At 55.4% G+C, this 18434-nt stretch overlaps 1 protein-coding gene across 5 annotated transcripts in view; it reads right to left on the bottom strand.

Annotated features, from left to right (window-relative positions):
- POC1A (POC1 centriolar protein A) overlaps nucleotides 1-18434 on the bottom strand; it is a 66901-nt gene that overhangs the window by 34584 nt on the left and 13883 nt on the right. For 4 of the 5 annotated variants that reach the window (XM_074344776.1, XM_074344774.1, XM_074344773.1 and 1 more), the window contains 3 exons: nucleotides 16996-17129; nucleotides 7887-7955; nucleotides 5425-5523 (listed from right to left, as the gene is read on the bottom strand). In XM_074344776.1, coding sequence (XP_074200877.1) covers nucleotides 5425-5523; nucleotides 7887-7955; nucleotides 16996-17129 — 302 coding nt within the window. The remainder of the gene's footprint in view (nucleotides 1-5424; nucleotides 5524-7886; nucleotides 7956-16995; nucleotides 17130-18434) is intronic. The other variant, XM_074344775.1, reaches the window with a different exon arrangement.

The raw sequence follows: 18434 nt of genomic DNA, 5'->3' as shown, positions 1-18434 counted from the left end.
TGTGGATGGCCAGCTATTCAGCCAGGTGTCACGATGCGAGAGCCCCCAGCACATTAAGAGGCACATCTCAACCCCAACAGATGCCCTGAGCCCAGGGCAAGGACAGCCAATGTGTTAGGAGTCAGGGCCCCAGGAAACCAACACTTTCCCAAGATGCCTAAGTGCCTGGCATCTGATTCACCTGCTGCCAAGAGCCCCCTTTAACAGCCTTAGAAAATTCAGAGACAGAATTGGCGTCAAATGGAGAAAGGAGAGGCTCCTTTCTAAGACACGTAAATTTGGGTTCACTCCTGCTCTAAATACCCACAATGCCCCATCTGCCAAGCATCTCCAATCCACACTCTTATCACTACAGAAAGCAAATGCCAGCCAGAAGTATGTGTTCTCAGTAACAGACCCAAGTCATCCAAGTTCCCAAGGCAGAAAGGAAATCTGTTAGGCAGGTGGAAAAGGACCCCTTCTCCCACCTTGACCCTGACTCCACAAGCCAGGTGTCTGTGTGAGAACCCAGATCTTGAGCAACCACCACCCAGAACCCCCCAGATCCTCAGCACAGGACAAGATCTAGTACCAAGACTCTGTGGGCCAGGAATCAGGGCCAAAGAACCCCTAAGACAAGCCTACCCTGTGCAGAGCCCCAAAACAGAACCATGGGAGCTACCATGGGGGCCCAGGGGGGTCTGGGGCTCCCCATTCAGAACCAGAGGAACTCGAAAGAAGAAACGAGTCATCCTGAGAGAAAGTCGAGGCCTTGGACTAGACATCTTCGGCTAGCCTGGCTGCCTCTTCCTGTGGACAGTTCTAGCACTGAGGCTCCGGGGGTCCTGGGCACCATGCCCTGAGGAATCATGGGGGTGAAGGAGGAAAAGAGGCTAGTTTCTACCCACCTTGTGGATTTGCTTTTGTGTCTGGGAGCAGAGAGGGCTTGGACCTCTCATCAGGAAACACAGCTGACACCTGCAAAAGTCTAGAACCCACCCTGGACCTCACAGGGACAGCCAGCTGAGCTGACCCAGTAGCAGGGTCCCCACCATTGCCTGCTGTCTGTCCCATACTCCAACAGGTTTGGGACCCACAAAGCCCCTGATGGGGCAGAGGGCTCATCCAGCTCTGTCAGACAGAGGAAGAAAGAGGAACAATTTGAAGATAGCTAAAGCTTGGTGAGCACTTGCCATGTGCCTCGCACGGTTCCAAGTGCCTCTTGGCATGTACCATCTTGTGAAATCTTGCGGAGGGACCAGGCATCTCCCCATTTGAGGTGAGTAGAGAAAAGCCCTCAGTCCTAGCCCTCAAGGTTGCCTGGACTCAGGAAGTGGTTTTTCAGTTTTACTGAAAATACCTAGAATTCGGCCGTCCTCCCCTTCTGCCCCACCCAGAACAATTTTCCTTCCCAATTGCATAAGGGCTCTCAGATGGTTGAACGGAGGGCAAGAATAAGACTAAATCAGAATTAACGCACCTTTGCTATTAAAGGTGTTTTTAAAATATTCTGTGTTTGAGGCAAAAATCAGTCCTACAAGGGCTGGGACCTGGGAGGCAGGTGCTAAATCCAAGGTCAGCCAAGACACAGTGGTCCTTGTGCCTCAGGGACAGACCCCAAAGCACAGACAGCAGGAGGGAGTGAGAACTGTGAGGATGAGTGCAGAGAGGGCAAGGTGACCAGGGCCGCAGCAGGGAACAGAGCTAAATGCTCCACCCTTGAAAACGCCAGGACAAGCCCCTGCCACAGACAGCTCAGGGACCCCCAACAAGCCCCTCTGGGAGGCACTGCTCTGTCCGAAACCTTCCAGCCTTTCTCCGTGCTGCATGTCAGGGGCAGAATGTGGAGTTTCCTTCCCACCCTCAGCCTGGTGTCTGGGCTGGAGTCCTTCCTCTGCAGCCTCCCAGGCAGAGAAAGCTCCCCAGCCATGGCCCTGAAATCCCTCCTCATCACAAGTGAGCCAAGAATAGAGGGAAAATGGAACCCATTATTCTCATTCTGAAGGGCTGGGAAATGGCTTTTGCTTTTCAACATGAAATGTGTCTAAAAATAAGCTGTGAATTTCAACCAGAGGTTGAAAATAGCTCCCGCAGTGAACAGAGCTCTGTTCAGAGTGGGCTCAAGGATGGCCTTCATTCCAAGAGTGAGAGTTGAATGCCACAGTCAAAGCAGGGGGCTGTCACAGCTTCACAGGGCTGCCCTGGCCATGGTCTGCTCCTCTGGCTTTAAACTGCCAAACTCTAACGGGCACATGGTCCAGAATTCAAGATACAGCACCTGGCCCGATGGGCTTCCTAAAATCCCCAAATGCCCGGGTGTGACTCATGCGGCTTCAGGGCCTGAGGCCCAGTGTGTTGACAAAGCTGGATGCGGCACGGCGGCGGTGCTCGTGAGCTCTCTGAGAAGCCAAGTCACCAAACCACTCCCCAGGTACTATCTCAGAGCCAGGGAAGCCCGCTGGCAGGAAGGACCAGAACACACTTCGAGTGTGAGTTATGGAAACCAAGTTGCTAAAGGTCTTTTTTTTGTTGTTTACCATCACCTCTGGAAGATTCTAAAGTGTGATAAGCCAAATGACATTTCTACAAAATGAGTTTGTGTTAGAAACCCAGGCTGAGAGACCTGGGCCACACCTGCTGAGGGGAGCCCAGCTCCGGCCCAGTGGAGCAGGAGCACAGGCACCGGCGTCCTCGGTGCCCTCCCACCCTGACAGCAGCCACGCTCACAGTCCCACCCTCCTGTCGCTGCAGCAACCCCTCCTCTAGGCTCACTCTGACGCAGGAGTTACTACGGTGATTCTCAACCGGAAGCACCTCTAGCCCCCAGGAGGCATATGCCTGAAGACATTTTTGACTATCACTAGGGCTGGGGAGATGCTACCAGCAGCTAGTGGGGCACTCCTAAACATCCTACAATGTGCAGGAGAGCCCCCCAGCGAAGACTTGTCTGGCCCAAAGGATAGACAGTGCCAAGGTTGAGAACCCCTGGGTTGCTGAAAGGATGGTGTGTGGACAGAGCTGGAGGGGCGGAGGCTCCCTGAACTCACCAGCTCCTGGCACATGGCTGCAGAGCACCTGGACTCCCTGAGGAGCTGAGACCCCTGGACAGTCACAGAATCGATCACCAGGCACCGATCTCAGCACCAAGGAAGCCCTTGGGCAGGAAGGGTGAGACCACACTTGCCAGCTTGCCTCCCCACCTCAGGGGAAACCACTAGCCTAGCCACTTAGCAGCGCTATACCAACTGGTTCGCCCCAGCTTGGGAAGATGAAAAAGTTCTGTGTACAGTGGTGGTGATAGTTGCCCAGACAGTGTGAATGTACTTAAAGCTAATCAACTGCACACTTAAAAATAAGTAAAATAAATTTTATGTTATGTATATAAAGCAAAACAAACAAAACAAACCCCTAGATCTCCTCTTGGCCTGGCAGTCCTGAGATCAGAGCAGCCCCTGAAAGTGTACACCGGTGGCACACGTGTGTCTGGAGGAGAACTTTTGTGGCAACTCAGAGTCTCAAAGGGGCTTGTAACAAATGAGGAAAAAGCCCTAAACAAGGAACAATTTTAGGATTAGTAAGTCAAGTCACTTCGTGAGTTGGCAGAGCTCACCTGTGTCACATGTGGGGTCCTCGGATCCTGCCTCTGGGGATATTCAGGTCCCGTGGTGGAAATGAAAGCTTGGGAAGAGTGGGTGCTTTACCTGGGACCACACAGCCAGGGTTCAGACACCAGAGCCCATACGTGTTCCCTGATTTGAGCCCCATGTGGTGACGCCCACTGGGCGGACCTGTGACAACAGCTCCGTCACGGGCCTGTCTTCCTAAGCCCTGCTGATGGTTCGCCCACCCAGGCCCTACCCTGCCTGTCCTGCTGGCTTTCCCCACCCCACACCCTTCATCCTAGATGATCAGGCCCCACAGCCATGGGAAGTGATGATGCCCCACAGCCCAGCTCTGAGCCAGGACTGCAGAGACAAGAGGCAACTTGTTACTTTCCCAACAGCTACAAGAAAAGGAGCACAGGGTTCTCTCCTTGCTGATGATTACTAGCCATTCCCAAGAGACAAGTGGCAGGGCCCTCCCCTGGGAAGGGGAAGCGCTTCCAGGCAGCCCTCGACCACGTGCAATATCCAGCTCAGTCAGTCCTACTCAGAGGGACCAGCACGGTGGGTCCCCAGGTCCAGGCACCGGGGCGAGTGACTAAGCCCCAGGTGTCTCATCTGTGAATGAGAACAGTAACCTTACCCACTCTCCCTGACAAGGTAAGGAATGCACGGGGCGGTACACAAAAAGGCCTCAGCTGGGCCTGGCTCACTATAAACATCCAAAAGAAGGGGAGCTGGTAGGGGGAGCTGGCCGAAGACCCCAGAGGACCCCAATTCCACAGCCTGGAAAATTATTTTCTAGGTGGATATAAAATGGCAGCAAGCAGACCACCAGGAAACCCGGCCACCCCCAGCAAACCTGGAAGCTGAGAACTGGCCACTCCTTAGCAAACGTGGAGGGAGAACAAAAACTCTGGGCCAAGGGTGATCCTTGGAAGGAAAGCTTTAAATCCCAACCTAGCCTATTCCTAGAGACATGCAGGCCGGGCATGTGCGGGGTGGGGCCCTCTGCTGGAGCCAAAGAAAGCCCCAGGATGGACTCGGAGGCTTCCTGGTTCTATTCTGGGCCAACCTTGACTCGTTGGGGGCCTTGGGCAAGCCACTTCCTGTTGTTCAGGCCAGTTTCCGCGGTGGGAGAGGCCACGCTGCCTCTAAGGTCCAGGAGGGAGAGATTTAAACAGCCTGCGGCCACTGGCACTTACAACCCTCAGGGCTCCGCCTCCTTGGCTTTACTGTTTATTTCAGCCAAAGCTGAATGTGACCTTATTCATTGAGACCCTATCAGTTATCTTCCTCTCCCTAAATATTTGTCCAACAAATATTGTTAACTATTTTAATTCAGGAACACTGATGCCCTTTTACCAACAAAGGAACTAAAAATGGTCTGTGGCTGAGAAACTTCCTTTCCATGGTTTAAAAAAAAAAGGAAGTGAGAACAGCAGGGCTGGGGCCCTTCCTATTCCTCCCAGCTGTGGCTTCAGGCCCCATACCCTCTAGGAACCTGACGTTGGGTCCTGTGGCTCCAGGCTCAGCATGGGACAGGTCCCTCCTTTCCTCGGGCCTCAACCAGCAGCCTGTGCCATGGAAACACCCCCTACCAGACGGTATGGGGCCTAGGCACCCAGCTGTCTACTCTTAACAGCCTCTTCATGTCTTGTCTGTTCATTCCAGGTTTGAAACCAAGCCCCATGAGCACCTAAGTAATTTTTGGTAAGTGACCAGGGTCTCTTCTGCATGACTGGCCTAAGCCTGCAGCCCCACCATCCCCGAGCCCAGTGCTGTTCACCATGACCCAGCCCACCAGTCACAGGGCTTGGGATGTGCCTGTCAAGCCACTTACCAGAGTCCCAGAGGAGCTGGCCAGCGTGGCTGGGGGCCTCTGCACTTTCATGACTTCTCCATAGTCGACAATGTCAAAGTTACTCTTCCAAACCATCACCTGCCGAGACCAACAAGCACACATCAGGGGGAAGAAAAAACCCTTGCCAGTCCTTCTCCAGGGAGAAAATGGGCCCAAAGGCCATCCCCAAAGTTCTGGACCAGTGGTGGGATTACGGTCCCCACTTGACACCCCCACTCATCTCTGGGACCTGCCCCACCTCCCTGGAGAGCAGGCTTTTTAGACAGGTCCCCAGGGGACCAGGGTGCCCTGGCAGGATGGGGAGACACTATCACTATCGGGCCTTTGAACTGGCTGCTTCCTGTGCCTGGGGCGTCCCAGGCCCAAGTTCCATGTAGCTGGCTCCTCGGGCTGAAGTGTCTGCTCTAACACCTCAGAGAAGCCTTCCCTGGCCCTCCTGCTAGTTTTTATCATAGCCCTCCATTTACTTCCTTCATAGCATCAGAGTCGGTAGTTATTTCATCTCTGTCCCTTTTCTTTGTTTATCATCTGTCTCTCCACTAAAACAGATGTTCCTTAGAGGGGTGGCCTGGTCAGCTTCACTGTGAGAAGTGGTTCAGACACAGACTCCAGGCCAGACAGACCACTAGGGTTAAGATCCTGGCTCTTACCATGTGGCACTAGGGAAGGACCTCAACCTCTCCGTTCCTCAGTTTCCTCATCTGTGAAAAGGGGATGATTGTAGTTTCTGCCTCACAGGGCTGTAGGCACAGACACTGGCCCCCAGGGAGGAGTCAGTATCACACCCATTACTCCACATCCCAGGACCTTCATGCCCTGAGGCTCCTCCAACAAAAGCTGAACAAGAGCGCTCCCTGCTGGAGGGTGTCGGCCACATGCAGCTGCACTCATCTAAGGACACTCCCAGGATGGCAGGAATTGTGAAACATGGCCAGTTATGAACTGAAGCCACAGAAACACCCCCGTATCCACAGATTAAAACTCAACGTGCCCAGGATGCTTTCCCCATCAAGATGCAGCTACGAGCCTGGTTCTTAGGGAAGCTCCTCATCACTCGTAGAGCAGCACCACTGTTTACTGCTACCCTGATGGGCATCTAGGGTCTCTCATGTGTCCCCTTCCCAAACAGAACGTTGGCAGACACACCCCTGCTTATGGGGTCCTGTGATGGCAGCGGCTGCCTGAGGACAGGCCAGGGTAGGGGAAGTCCTACCTCCTACCAGGTTACCTCTTGTGCTATGCAAATTTCGTTTACCGTGACTTTATTTGTGAATTTACTGTACCAGTTTCCCTAGTCTTTCTAAGCAATGAGATGGGCCTCCACTCCCAGGGAAGCCTCAGGAGTCCCCTTTGCTTCCTCTACCCTGTCTGGTTAGCACAGGAACTGGTGCTGGCGTGGGAAGATGCCTGCCAGCTCTTATCCAGGCTGTGCTGAAAAAGCCTCCAACCTCCCTCTGCTTTACTGGCAGAGGTGCAACCAAAACCAGTCCATTTGGCTGGGGCTGGGGCTCACTGGGAGGCCAGTGGGACTATCCTGGGAAGCCCGGCAGCAATGGGATGAACATTCTGAGCAACCCACCAGGCCAACATTGGCTCAAAACGGCCACCGCTTCCTCCCCCTGAGGGAAGTGCAGTTCTCTGAACAAGCAGCACCACACATAAACTGGAGAAAGACCTCTGACGAGTGGAATCTTCAATGCTCCTGAAGCCTCCCAGGTGCCAGAATCTGGGCCAGATCCCAGGGCCAGGGTGCCTTGCAGGAGGCAGGTCATAAGGGCTGAGCAGTCTGGGCAGGAGGCACCAGGGCTGGCAGGTGGAAAGCCTCGGGGCAAAGGGTGACAAGGCGGGGCAGGACCTCCTCACACACATCCTCTCCCTGAAGCTGTGGACACAGCACATGAGCAGCCAGGAAGCAAAGGTCGTCAGACGATGGAGTAGAGGCCCGGGGGCAACCTCCACCCCGCCATCTGCTGAGACCTGGTTTCCCCATCCATAGAACAGGGGAAGAAAGGGCCCATCCCATGGGGCTGCTACGAGGAATAAATGAGGTGAGAAGCTCTTGCCACGTTACCCACAGTACCAGGCCCAGGGTAAACATCCAATAATTATCTAATCATTCACTTATAATCAGGAAAAAGAAGTTACTAACGAACTTTGTTTTAACTTTTTCATGGCAGCAACAACCCAGACTCCTTCCAACTCATGCTGGTTTGAGCAGTCAGGGTTTTGAGATGTGGCCACGGGGTCAGCACCTGCAGCACATCTGCTCTGGGGGGCAAGCGCCCGGGGTCTGAGTGCCCCACCCCAAGATCCAGCCTTCCAGGTCGCTGAAAGCCACCAAGGAAGCTGGTGAAACCCAGCCCAGGCGTCCCCAAGACACCTCAGCCCCCGTCTGTCCTGATCGGTATCAGCTGAGGCCTCTGCAACCATTCCTCACTTACTTGTTCATCAGAACCTCCAGAAGCAAAATACTCTCCCGTTCTTGAAAAGGCAACAGTGGTGGCTGGACCCTATCAGAATAAACCAAAAAGAACAAACACCACAGGTCACTCTAGGCACTCAATACATGGGAAGAAAACCAGAAGCTCCTGAGTGAAGGCAGCAGCAGGACAAAGGGCTGAGAGCCTCATTCAGCCCAGGGTCCTCCCCAACCTTTGGCCAAGGAACCTGCAGGTGCCCAAGCACAAGGACTACTGCTGAGACCTCTGTCCCCGAGCACCACTAACAGGACAAAGGCCAGGCCACGAGGTCGAGGGATGGCAGAGAGAAATAAGTGGGACAGTCCCTGCTGACAGTCCCACTGGGGCCAGCACCACTGTCCCCCTGCCCAAGGAGAAGCCGGAGGTCACAGAGATGAAGCGACTTAACCCAGGCCCAGCAATGGGACTAGAACTCGATGCCCCTGACCCAGGTTGTGCTCCCTGCCTCCACCCCCAACACCCTGTGACTGACCAGAGAAGCCCGGAGCCCCACGGAGGAGCCAATGAGCGGAGGCAGGGCGCAGTCGGGGAGCCCAGGAGGCACAAGAGGCCAGAACCAGGGCAGGAACGAAGCTGGCAGGGATTTACTGAAGGTGCCCGGCAGGGGAGCAATGTGACAGCTCTTCTAACAGGCACGTCACTTTCCTCACGTTGGGGCCTTGGGAGGAGACGTGCCACTCTGGCTTCTCAGGTGCTGAGACGGCACGACTGTCCCAAGGGTGGTGCCAGGCCTGCCCCCAGCCGCACTCTGAGGACCAGTGAGCATAGGCAGACTTGGGGCAGGGGGCATGATCTCCCAGGGAGGGGGGAGGGCTCTTCTCCATGCCTGAAATCCATTACAGGAAGATGCACAGAGCAGCACACCACCACAAACCATCTCCTCTTTTTGGCCAGACTTTCAGAGTGGCAGTACCTGGCATTCCCCAAGCAAAACCAGGTAAGAGAGGTTCTCTCCTTGATAACAACAATGTGACCACTGTCACAAAGGCCACCTCAGCTACTCCAGACCAGCCTGGGGAGCAACAGGAGCCCCAGCTGCCCATATAAGGGGACTCCGGCAGTGGGGCTGACAAAGCAGTGGAACCATGAAGAACACTGGCAAGCTCTTCCACTCATGCCAGAAAAGACCAGAAAAGTTGTAGGCTGGAAAGGGACCCAAGGTCTCGGAGCAAGGCCAGCCTCTGCTTGCCCAGAAGAGACAGGCAGGTTAGACTGAGTTGCCCCCTGGGCCCAGGCACTCTAGACAGGAGGAATCATGTCTGCCCGTGCTTCTGGAATCTACCCACAGCTCCTCCTCCCCAAGCTGCCCGTAACGAGGGTGATGAAGGAGAAAGCAGCACAAGGCCGGCTGCTACTAGGTGCTCAGGCTGCTCGGAGCGCTTCATCTGCATTAACCCGCTTAATGCTTGGGGATGGTCTGTACATTTATCCTTCTGAAGGGTGACATGTCCAAGAGGAGAGAACAGGGCCGGAGGGGTCAGAGATGAGGTCCCAGCCATGTCTCTCACTGCCTTCTCATGCAGGTGGGGCCCAAGGGGCTGGGATCACAGCAGCGTGGGAGTCCTGTGCAGCCATCCAACAGGACAAAGCGATCCGTTCTAACTGACAGTGAGTGTGAAATGCCAGGTGCACGGCATCACGCGCGGGGTGCAGGATGGGGGCAGCTCAGGCGTCACTCAGACATCCTTCCAGGTGGACAGTCATCACACATTGACAGGACTTACAGGGGGACACAATTTCAGGTGACTTTTACTTGACTCTTGGAAATCTCTGTAATATCCCCTATTTGAAATTTTTAGTAACGAGTATGTAGAATTGTTACATTAATACAAAAACAAAACAACAAAACTGTTTTCATTTTGAAGAAAAACAAAGAGGGAAGACAGAAAAGGGAAGGAAAACAGTACATGGAGTATCCAAAAAGCCGGGCTCTTTGCCCATCCAGAGCCCGCTGAAGAATGGCAGGTCCCTGAGAAGTCACAACTAAGGAATCAAACAAATATTTATGGGTCTGTCTCCTTTCCTGGTGTCACTCAACTATCACTCAACCATCAAATGCCAAGCTGGGGACAAGATGCTGGAGGCCAAGCAGCAGCAGCACCACTGAGGAATGTGGCCGGCAGCCCACAGTTCGGCAGGGGGATTGAGACCAGAAAGCAGGTGCTGGGAGCCGTCCGGGCAGGAAAGGTTGGTCGTGGGAAACTCTGGGGTGGCTGCAAGCGACAAGGGCGCTGTGAGGAAATCTCCAGGGTAGAGGCTCGTAGTCCTCCCAATGGTGCCTGTTCACCAAGAGGACTGCATGGCTCCTCCACCGGGTACCCTGGTGCTCCTGGAAAGAGCGGCCTTCTACAAAGGCTCCTACCCATCCATCCAGGGCCCTCGAAAGCAGCTCAGGGTGCTCAAAACACAGCCCAGAGAATGGCTGGCCCTGGGCTCCGCTGCGGGCTGAAGGCAGCATGGACTGGAATGCAGACAGATCTCTTCACTGCCGACACCCCAACCCCTCAGTGGGCCCTCAGGGCCCCAGACAACCCAGCCCCACTCCTTTGCCCTCATTAATGCTCCAGCGCCTCTGGACTGCTCACCGCACTTCAAACACCGTGAGCTCCAGAAGGTCTCTCTCTGTGTTCCCTCTGTAGCCTCCTGAACTAAGCTCTTAATTCAGGTATTTTCCATCTTTCTTGGTTTTAATAAATTCATTCAAGGATACAAGTTTGCCTTGGACTACTACCTTACATAGATCCCCAAAGTCTGCAATACGCAACATGTTCACTGTCGCCCCTCTCCCAACGTTTCCTTTCTACCGCGGTTTTCTCTAGCCCAGCAGTTACTGAGTGCATGCTAGTTTCCAAACCCCGGGGGCTGGGGGAGCCTCTTTTATCACCAGCAGGGCTCAGATGTGATGTGTGTTCTCTGAGACTGTTCCGCCTTCACGGCGGCTTACTCCTCTCAGTCAATTAGTCACTCTTGATTCATTTGTTCACCAGCTCAGGGCGGGCATGTTGCCAAGTTGTTTCTTCCCACAGGCAAGGTCCAGGGCCTCTGCAGTGACTCCCAAGCATGACTCAGAGCAGCAGTTCTCAGCTGGGACCTCAGCAGTGGGGATCTGACCTTCCCCTGATCGCCGGGGGTGCCCACCTGCCTGATGTCCTGGTCCCCACGTGGCTCCAGGCTGGGTCCACTGGCAGGGACGCTTCACAGGCTCCACCAGCTCCGTCCTTCTCCCACTCTGGGTCGGGTGGTCAGAGTCTTTCATGAGATGACCATCATGAGCACTGGATGTGGCCCGGCCTCCCACCTCTCTCCTCGCTGCCCCAGCCACACGTGGCCCTTGAGCTCGGCTGGACTCACACACGGTCATTTCACCACACACCACCTCTGCCGTGTGAACTTCTAGATCCAGGGGACCCATACTGGCTGGTTCCTTCACTCTCAAATGGCAGAGCGTCAACGGAGTGGGGAAAATCGGCAAAACAAAGGATCCTGTGGTGTTTAGATCCCACAGCTCTAGGTAACTCTCACTCCGCAGGCCCTGCAGCTTGTCCAGACCTCTCCACTCTCCTCACCAGCTGCCGCCTGACTCCCTGACACCCTGCACGTTGTACCCACAACAACTACAGTGGTAAAGGCCCCGCAAGGTACCCCCACCCCCACCTTGCAAGGGTTTTGACAAGTTTTTCACTGGCTGCCAACATATAGGAATGTCACACCACATGCCCCACGTCAGAGGTAATAGAAGAGTGACCATCAAACAGACATGGAGACCAAGGAGGCCTGGGAGGCCTGTAGCGTGGGTGCCCCAGTCTCTGACCCTCGTGCTCAGGCAGTCACCGCAACCCAGTGCAGCGGGCCGTGTCTTCCACAAACCCCCGCCAGAGAGGCTGTGCACTCACTCACTTGCAGCGGCTGTCGGATGGCGCCTGTGCCCCATGCGGACACCTGCTCCCAACCCTCAACCTTGGGCTGTCGGCAGGGAACAGGGGGCCGGGCCGAGCTCACGGTTACTTAAGTTGGGGTCAATGAGCTGATCTTCCTCTTGATGTCCCTTTACCTCTCCTCATCAAAGTCAGATCTGAGCCTCTCAAGCAGCAAAGCAAGTCTCCAAAATGGAAGGACTACACAACAGCCATAGGGCCGCAAAGAAATGAGGGAAAAGGGGCAATTCTGAGAGCTTCCTTCCAGCTGGGGGTGGCCCACGTCCCCGGGCCACTCTGTCCCACTGCTGCCTCTCCTCCTAAAGGGTCAGCCCCTTTGTTGCCACTTCCCCAATCCCAGCCTAGGCTCCAGGATGGCACAATCTGCCAACAGCATCAGCCAATCTCATTCTCTGAACCTGTGATTTCTCAACAACCAAGCACAGCCCCTTGCATAGACGGTTGCCCTGGATCGGGGCTCTGGGCCCTCAGTGGTGGCTGCTTGCCCCACTGTGGGCCAGCTGTGGTAAGTGGAACCACAGGCCCATCAGTCCCTGTGCCGTTCATCACTCCACAGAGACACGAACACCAACTGCACAGCCACAAACACCAGATTTAACTTCCCACCCACGTCCCGCCTACCATCCTTTCCCAAATAGCTCTGGGGACTTAAACCAAATGAGCACGGCTCAAGATTATGTTTCAGAAAATACAGAAAAATAAATCTGCATTTCTAGCACACTGCCCCCACATTTGCCACAGAGAACTATGGGGGCCTTGCTCAGGGCACAAGGCTTGGAAAGACAGCTATGGGTGCAGGGAAAGCCCTTCCCTCTCCTGGACTTTCCTGCTGCAAAGTGAGGGATGCGGTAGGATGAGGAGGCTCCTGCGCAGCCCTGACACTCCCAAGTCTGTGCTGGACCCAGCAAGAATTAGGGACTCCCCTTCTTCCTGCTGAACTGTCCCAGGCACAGCAGATCCCCACAGCAAGACGTTCCAGAGCCTCAGAGAGGGTGCTGGCCCCCTCAGCCAGCCTGGTATCCTTGGATATCTGGCCTGTCCTCCGGGACTCGGGCCCTGGAAACGATGACCCAATGGGCAGGACTGAGAGGGCAATGCAAACAGACCTATAGACCCCGAGTCAGCAGGCCAAACCCATCTAGGGCAGCTAATGGGGACAAGCGCCTATGGGTCAGGGGAATCACTATGGCCCACCCACCGTGGGACAGATTTTAGAAGTTGTGTGACCGAAAAGCCAGAGCAAGAGGATGTTCTGGGGCAGATGAGGACAACCCTAAACAAAACCAGAAGCCAGATAAGCCGCTGAGAGACTCTGTGGCTGAGTGGGGGGAGGGGAAACAGGCGATCCTCATCCAGGGGTGGTGGGGGCTGAGGGCTATGGCCCTGTGCCCATCCATGGGGGCTAACTCGTCAGAGCCCCCTACCACAGACTCTGTTTTCTAACAGACAGTGACTGCCCACCCATGGGGGCAGGACCAGGACCGTTAACAGGAACATTAAATGGCCTTTTAAAGAGCTCTCACCTAGAACAGCATGGGATCATTTTCCCCAAGCAGCACAGGAAAGGGACGAACATCTGTGAGGACCTACTGTCTGCAGGGGCAACACAGACGCATCCTCTCGCAGTATGACAGGTAAGGGCGTGGTTCTTACAGAGGAGGAAAGGCTCAGCAAAGGCAAGGTCTTGCCCGCTGTCACAGGGTAAGAGGCAGAGCCAGAATGGTTTGACTCCAGTATCCGAGCCCTTTCCTTCCATCTGTCGCCTCCTGAAATTCAGTTTTTTCAGGCTGAACGATGGTTTTTCCAAACCAGAAACAGTGGGTACAAGCTGTTTGTCCTCCAAAATATTGGGGTGGTTCCCTAAAGCTGGGCATCAGGCAAGGCTGTGAACCCTCCCCAGCCGAACACATCCAGCACTTGGCCTCAGTCAGAGCGGCTGGCAAGGTAACTGGAGCAGGCTCCCTACCAGCCCAACCACTGAGAGAGAAGTCGCACTGGTGTCCCGGGGTCGAAGGTGGAGGAAGGAGGATGGTGCGTTATCTCCAGGCTGGCAATGCCTTCCCGCTCTGTACACACCCGATCCGGGATGGGCAGATTCATCTGGAGTCAGAAGCACCTGGTGGCAGCTGTGCTGGATGAGGCCCTTAGCCACCTCCAGGGACAGAATGTGGAAGCTCAAGTCACCAAGGAGCACAGCTGCACGTCTTCCCGGAAGGATGGGGCAGGGAAGGGACTTCATGAGTCGGGGGACTAAGAGAACCAGACACTGCACAGAGCATCCAGGTGGGGCTCCAGCCCACTCCCCAGCACGTGATGCAGCGCCTCTGCCAGGTCCTCTCCCTGGGGCTTGGCAGGGGTGATACATACCCCAAAAAGGTCAACAAATATGTCAAAGACCTTTTTCCTGGAGCGAAGCCACTCTGGCCCAACAGCATGTCACAAACTCTCACAAGTCAGGGACATCCTCAGAACACACTGACTCCCAAGTGACAACAAAGGCCCAACTTCCACAGGTTTCTCCTGTCAGGCTGAGCAGAGCAGCTCCCAGCCACAGATGTCCACCTGCATTGGGTGGCTGGCTCTGTTTTTAACAACTGCCCAAATCAAGGCTGCTCAACTGCACTATATTCTCCCTCAGGAAGGCATCCTCAGCTGTCTTTGAATTGTCCCAAACCCAGGGGCAGAGCCAGGTGCAACAAGGAGCCACAGCAAACCCTGGTGGACCTGGGGCACGGAGGGTGGGGACGGGGGGCTTTGCTGGGCACATAGGCTCTCCTCAGGCAGCTGCACCACGTGCCTGCACCCCAGCATCAGCTCCAAGACCAGACTCTTCAATCACAATGCTGCTTCCATATCATTAGAAAGTGCCCTGGAGGCAGAGGCGGCAAAGGAATCGGGCCTGATCTGCCCTGAAGGCTTGCTGGAGAATCCAGCACCCAGCTGCCACCAAGTGCATGGAGGTTCTTACCACAGGTCTCCGGGAAGAGGGGGAGGAGGAAGGGAGGGTTCAGCTTTTTAGGAAGAGGAGAGAGGTTAAAGCCAGCTCAGGAATGGAACAGAGTCAGGGCCATCCTGGACGGCTCCTTCCTCCCCAAATTGGTCTGCAGAACCATGAGCAAGCCAGGCCCCGGGGCTCCCATCCCCCGGCACCACACAGTGGGGCTGGGTCGTGGGCCCCCTGGAGGAAGAGCCCCTAAGACCCGTGGCACACCAATCCTGAAGTTCCTGTATTTGACAGGGACTTTGGAGGGTTGGAACAGAAACAAATTTGAGCCTCACACTCAGACTCCCACTTTCACGGGAGCAGCAGCCTGGGGAGAAGCCCATCTTCCATCGCCCAACCCTCCAAGTACCGCACAGACTCAACCTGCCTCCCAGCCCATCTCACGTGAGCTCCATTCGGCTGACATTCTCAGGGAGTCCCCCACTTCCCAGGCCACGAGCCTCAGTGGGTGGGACCATGACATCCATTTCCTACCCCTGGTGCTCAGCCCAGTGAGCTGGCGAATGGATGATGGATGGACAAGAAGATGGCAAGACGAACAGAGTGAGCTCACTTTCCTTCTACTCACGTCCTCTGGGCACTGCGAGCTTGGTGCCCAGAGGAAGAAATGACTCCTGGAGCCACCTCCATTCTCCACACCCCAACCCTGTCCCTCAGCCTAGTTCCCACTCTTCCAGGTTCATCAGCAGACAAGTCACCACGCCGTTTCTCTTGGCCCCGGTCTCACTTCTTGGGGAGAACAACATCCACAGGTTTACTGTATGTGCTGCTGCTGGGCCCCGTCACAGGAAGGGCCTTTCAGATGCCACATTCAAGGGTGTAAGACTTCTCCGGCTAAGAGGTGAGTCAGCGGTTTAAGAATGCTCACAAGAAAAGAGAAGGCTCTGAGTGATCACTATGCATGCACCTGCTGGCGTGGTGTTTCTATGCATGGCTTTTCCTTTTTGTGGGAGCAGGAGAGGTAGCAGCATTTATGTGGTTTTCAAAGGCCCTCCTGGTTAGATCCCAAACTGGGTATGTGTGAATCTACACGGTTGACTTGCCAAACAGCTAACAGAGGTGGGGCCTCCACCAGCTGATAGGAGCAGCAGTCACCCCAGCCCAGTGGCCCCACAGAATACCGAGATGTGCCGGCCTCCGGGGGGACAGGCCCGCTGGTCCTGCACCCGAGATGCGTCTCTGACAGAGAGGACAAGGACTCACCATGGGCTGAGGACAAGCGGCCTCCATATCCTAAAGAAGCATAATGAAAGGCCTGCGCCCCAACTCCAAGCCATGACCAAGGCCCCCTGTGCCCCAACTCAGAGGGCAGTGAGGTCCAGAGAGCCCTAGGATGGACACCTCATACCTGGCTGCCAGCCTAAGAGACAGGCGCACCCCAGGGCCTCCTTCAGCCCTCGAGAGCCTGTCCCCACTCTCTACCCCGCCTGCCTCCTGCTCACAGGTGGCAAAGCAGACCAACTGCAAAGCTCTGGTCTCTGTATCCCTGGCCCCACCAGGTGTGGCAACTACATCCCAGAAGACAGCTCTGCCTCAACTTCCTGGTGGTGGACATGAGAGGTCCACACCCAGGCCAGATGCTAAAGGGAGCCGCAGCCCACTGCCTGCCCACAGAGCCAGGGCACCAGATGGTGAAAGCAGCTCAGGAAGAAGGCCTCTCTCCCTTGATTCAACTCTAGGAATTTCCAAACGAACGTGCAGGAAGATTTCCCTCCTTCACACTGGCCTCTGCAAGACATCTGTTGTTTCTGCCTCCAAAGGGCCCTAGGAGGCCCATGCAATTCAGACCAGGGGTTCCAGGGCACTACTCAACCGCTGGATCAAGGGATGCCCAAGGTCACTGGGGACAGATTCCATTCAGCCCCTGGGAAAAGTGTGCCAACTATGTCCAAATGTCTCCTGTCCCACTCCCCACCCAACTGAACTTCCGCACTCCCTTCTCAGCTGCAGCACCAGGACCAGCATTTCTACCAGGGCAGGTCGTGAGTGGGAAACCTGTTCCTGCCTCTCACCCCTCTGCCCAGGCTTCGAGGGGACCACAGAAGCCACCCCATTGGGCTCCAAGGGAAGGGCCACCTTCAGGCAGCCTCTGCCCCATTCCATGCCACTCAGGCCAGGCCGATGCCCTCACCTGATGCCCATGGAGCGTGTAGAGCAGCCGGCCCTCCATGAGGTCCAGGATCTTCAGGGTTGAGTCACTGGAGGCCGTGACCAGGTAGTTTCCCGACGGGTGGAAGGAGAGGGCATTCACCGCTGCGCTGTGCACTGCAGGGAGGACGTGAGTCAGGCCTGGCTGGGGGTGCCCAGGGAAGCCTGAAGATGGGCCATCGGGGCCAACCGAGGCTGGTCTAGTGGCCATCCCTCAGAGGAGCTGTGAGGAGGCCCACAAGGATTTCCCAGGGGAGCAGCACAAGCAAAGGATGGGGGAGGCTCATCAGAGCTGAGGGCAGGCAGCAGGAGCACATGAAGCCAGGCCGGAGGCATCAAGAGATTCCTCTGCTTCTCCCCCTCACCAAGCAGTCAAGCTAGAGCAGAACAGAGTGCTCAAATATAATGCTCAGTCTGTCTAACATGCTACTGCTTTAGTGAAACCAAACAGAAAAGAAAAGCCTTTACCCAAATCAACAGCTCAGCCCCATCATGACTCTCTCCCCCACTGCTCCAGCCCAAGTCCCACCATCCATGCCGGTAGCCCTCGCTCTCCAAAATCTGGCCACCCCAGCCCCGTCGGCTCCCTAATTGTGGTACCTGTCCACCCCTTAATCCCCATGGCCCATGGGCCCGGGAGACTCTTGCCCACCTCTTCCCCTGACCCTGAAGCTCACTGCTCAGTTACCTCCTCTAGGAAGACCCCCCTGACCTCCCCATCAGGGCCACCACCTGGATTTGTCCTCCTGAAGCACCAGGAGTCTCTACACAGCAGAGGTTTTACATTTATGTGCAGCTCTTTGGTTCACAGCTGGGTCCCCCATGAGACCATGTGCCCCATAAGGGGCTGATGTTGGGTCCACGGCTCCTGGCCTAGGGCCTGACACAGAGCAGGACTCAAAAGCGGTTGGTGAAGGGGTGAACTAGACTCAAGCAGGGCACATGGGGACAGATGGCAATGCGTGGACCAGCTACATCACAGCTTCTTAGGGAAGCTGCTGAGGAAGACCATGGTGCCTTTGTATCCGTTACCACAGGCCTGGTGAGGGAAACAAACAGGGCTAAGATAACAAGGACCCCGCCAAGTCAAAACTGCCACAAACATAGGGGCAGATTCTCCAAACCAACCCCTCGCCTGGAACTGTGAGAACACAGGAACCACTTCTGGACCAGTCAACCCACCCACCACTAAATGGAGGTGCACGGAGCCCCTCAGACACCAGTCCAGCTGATGTGCCGACTCCCCTGGGGAATGTGGATCCATGTTCCCAAGAACACTCAGGGGAGACAGTCAGGGCTTTATATAACACAGTTTTTAGGTCTGAACATTCTCTAAGCACTAGGAACTCCAAGAGATGGCCTGGAGTGGGGCTGACGGGGTCTCCACAGCCAGCTCCTGGAGGCCGAGTATGGAGCCCCCAC

This window comes from Camelus bactrianus, chromosome 17 (assembly GCF_048773025.1).
Source record: "Camelus bactrianus isolate YW-2024 breed Bactrian camel chromosome 17, ASM4877302v1, whole genome shotgun sequence".
In the NCBI taxonomy this organism is placed as follows: Eukaryota; Metazoa; Chordata; class Mammalia; order Artiodactyla; family Camelidae; genus Camelus; species Camelus bactrianus.
This window is presented reverse-complemented; position numbering and strand designations above follow the sequence as displayed.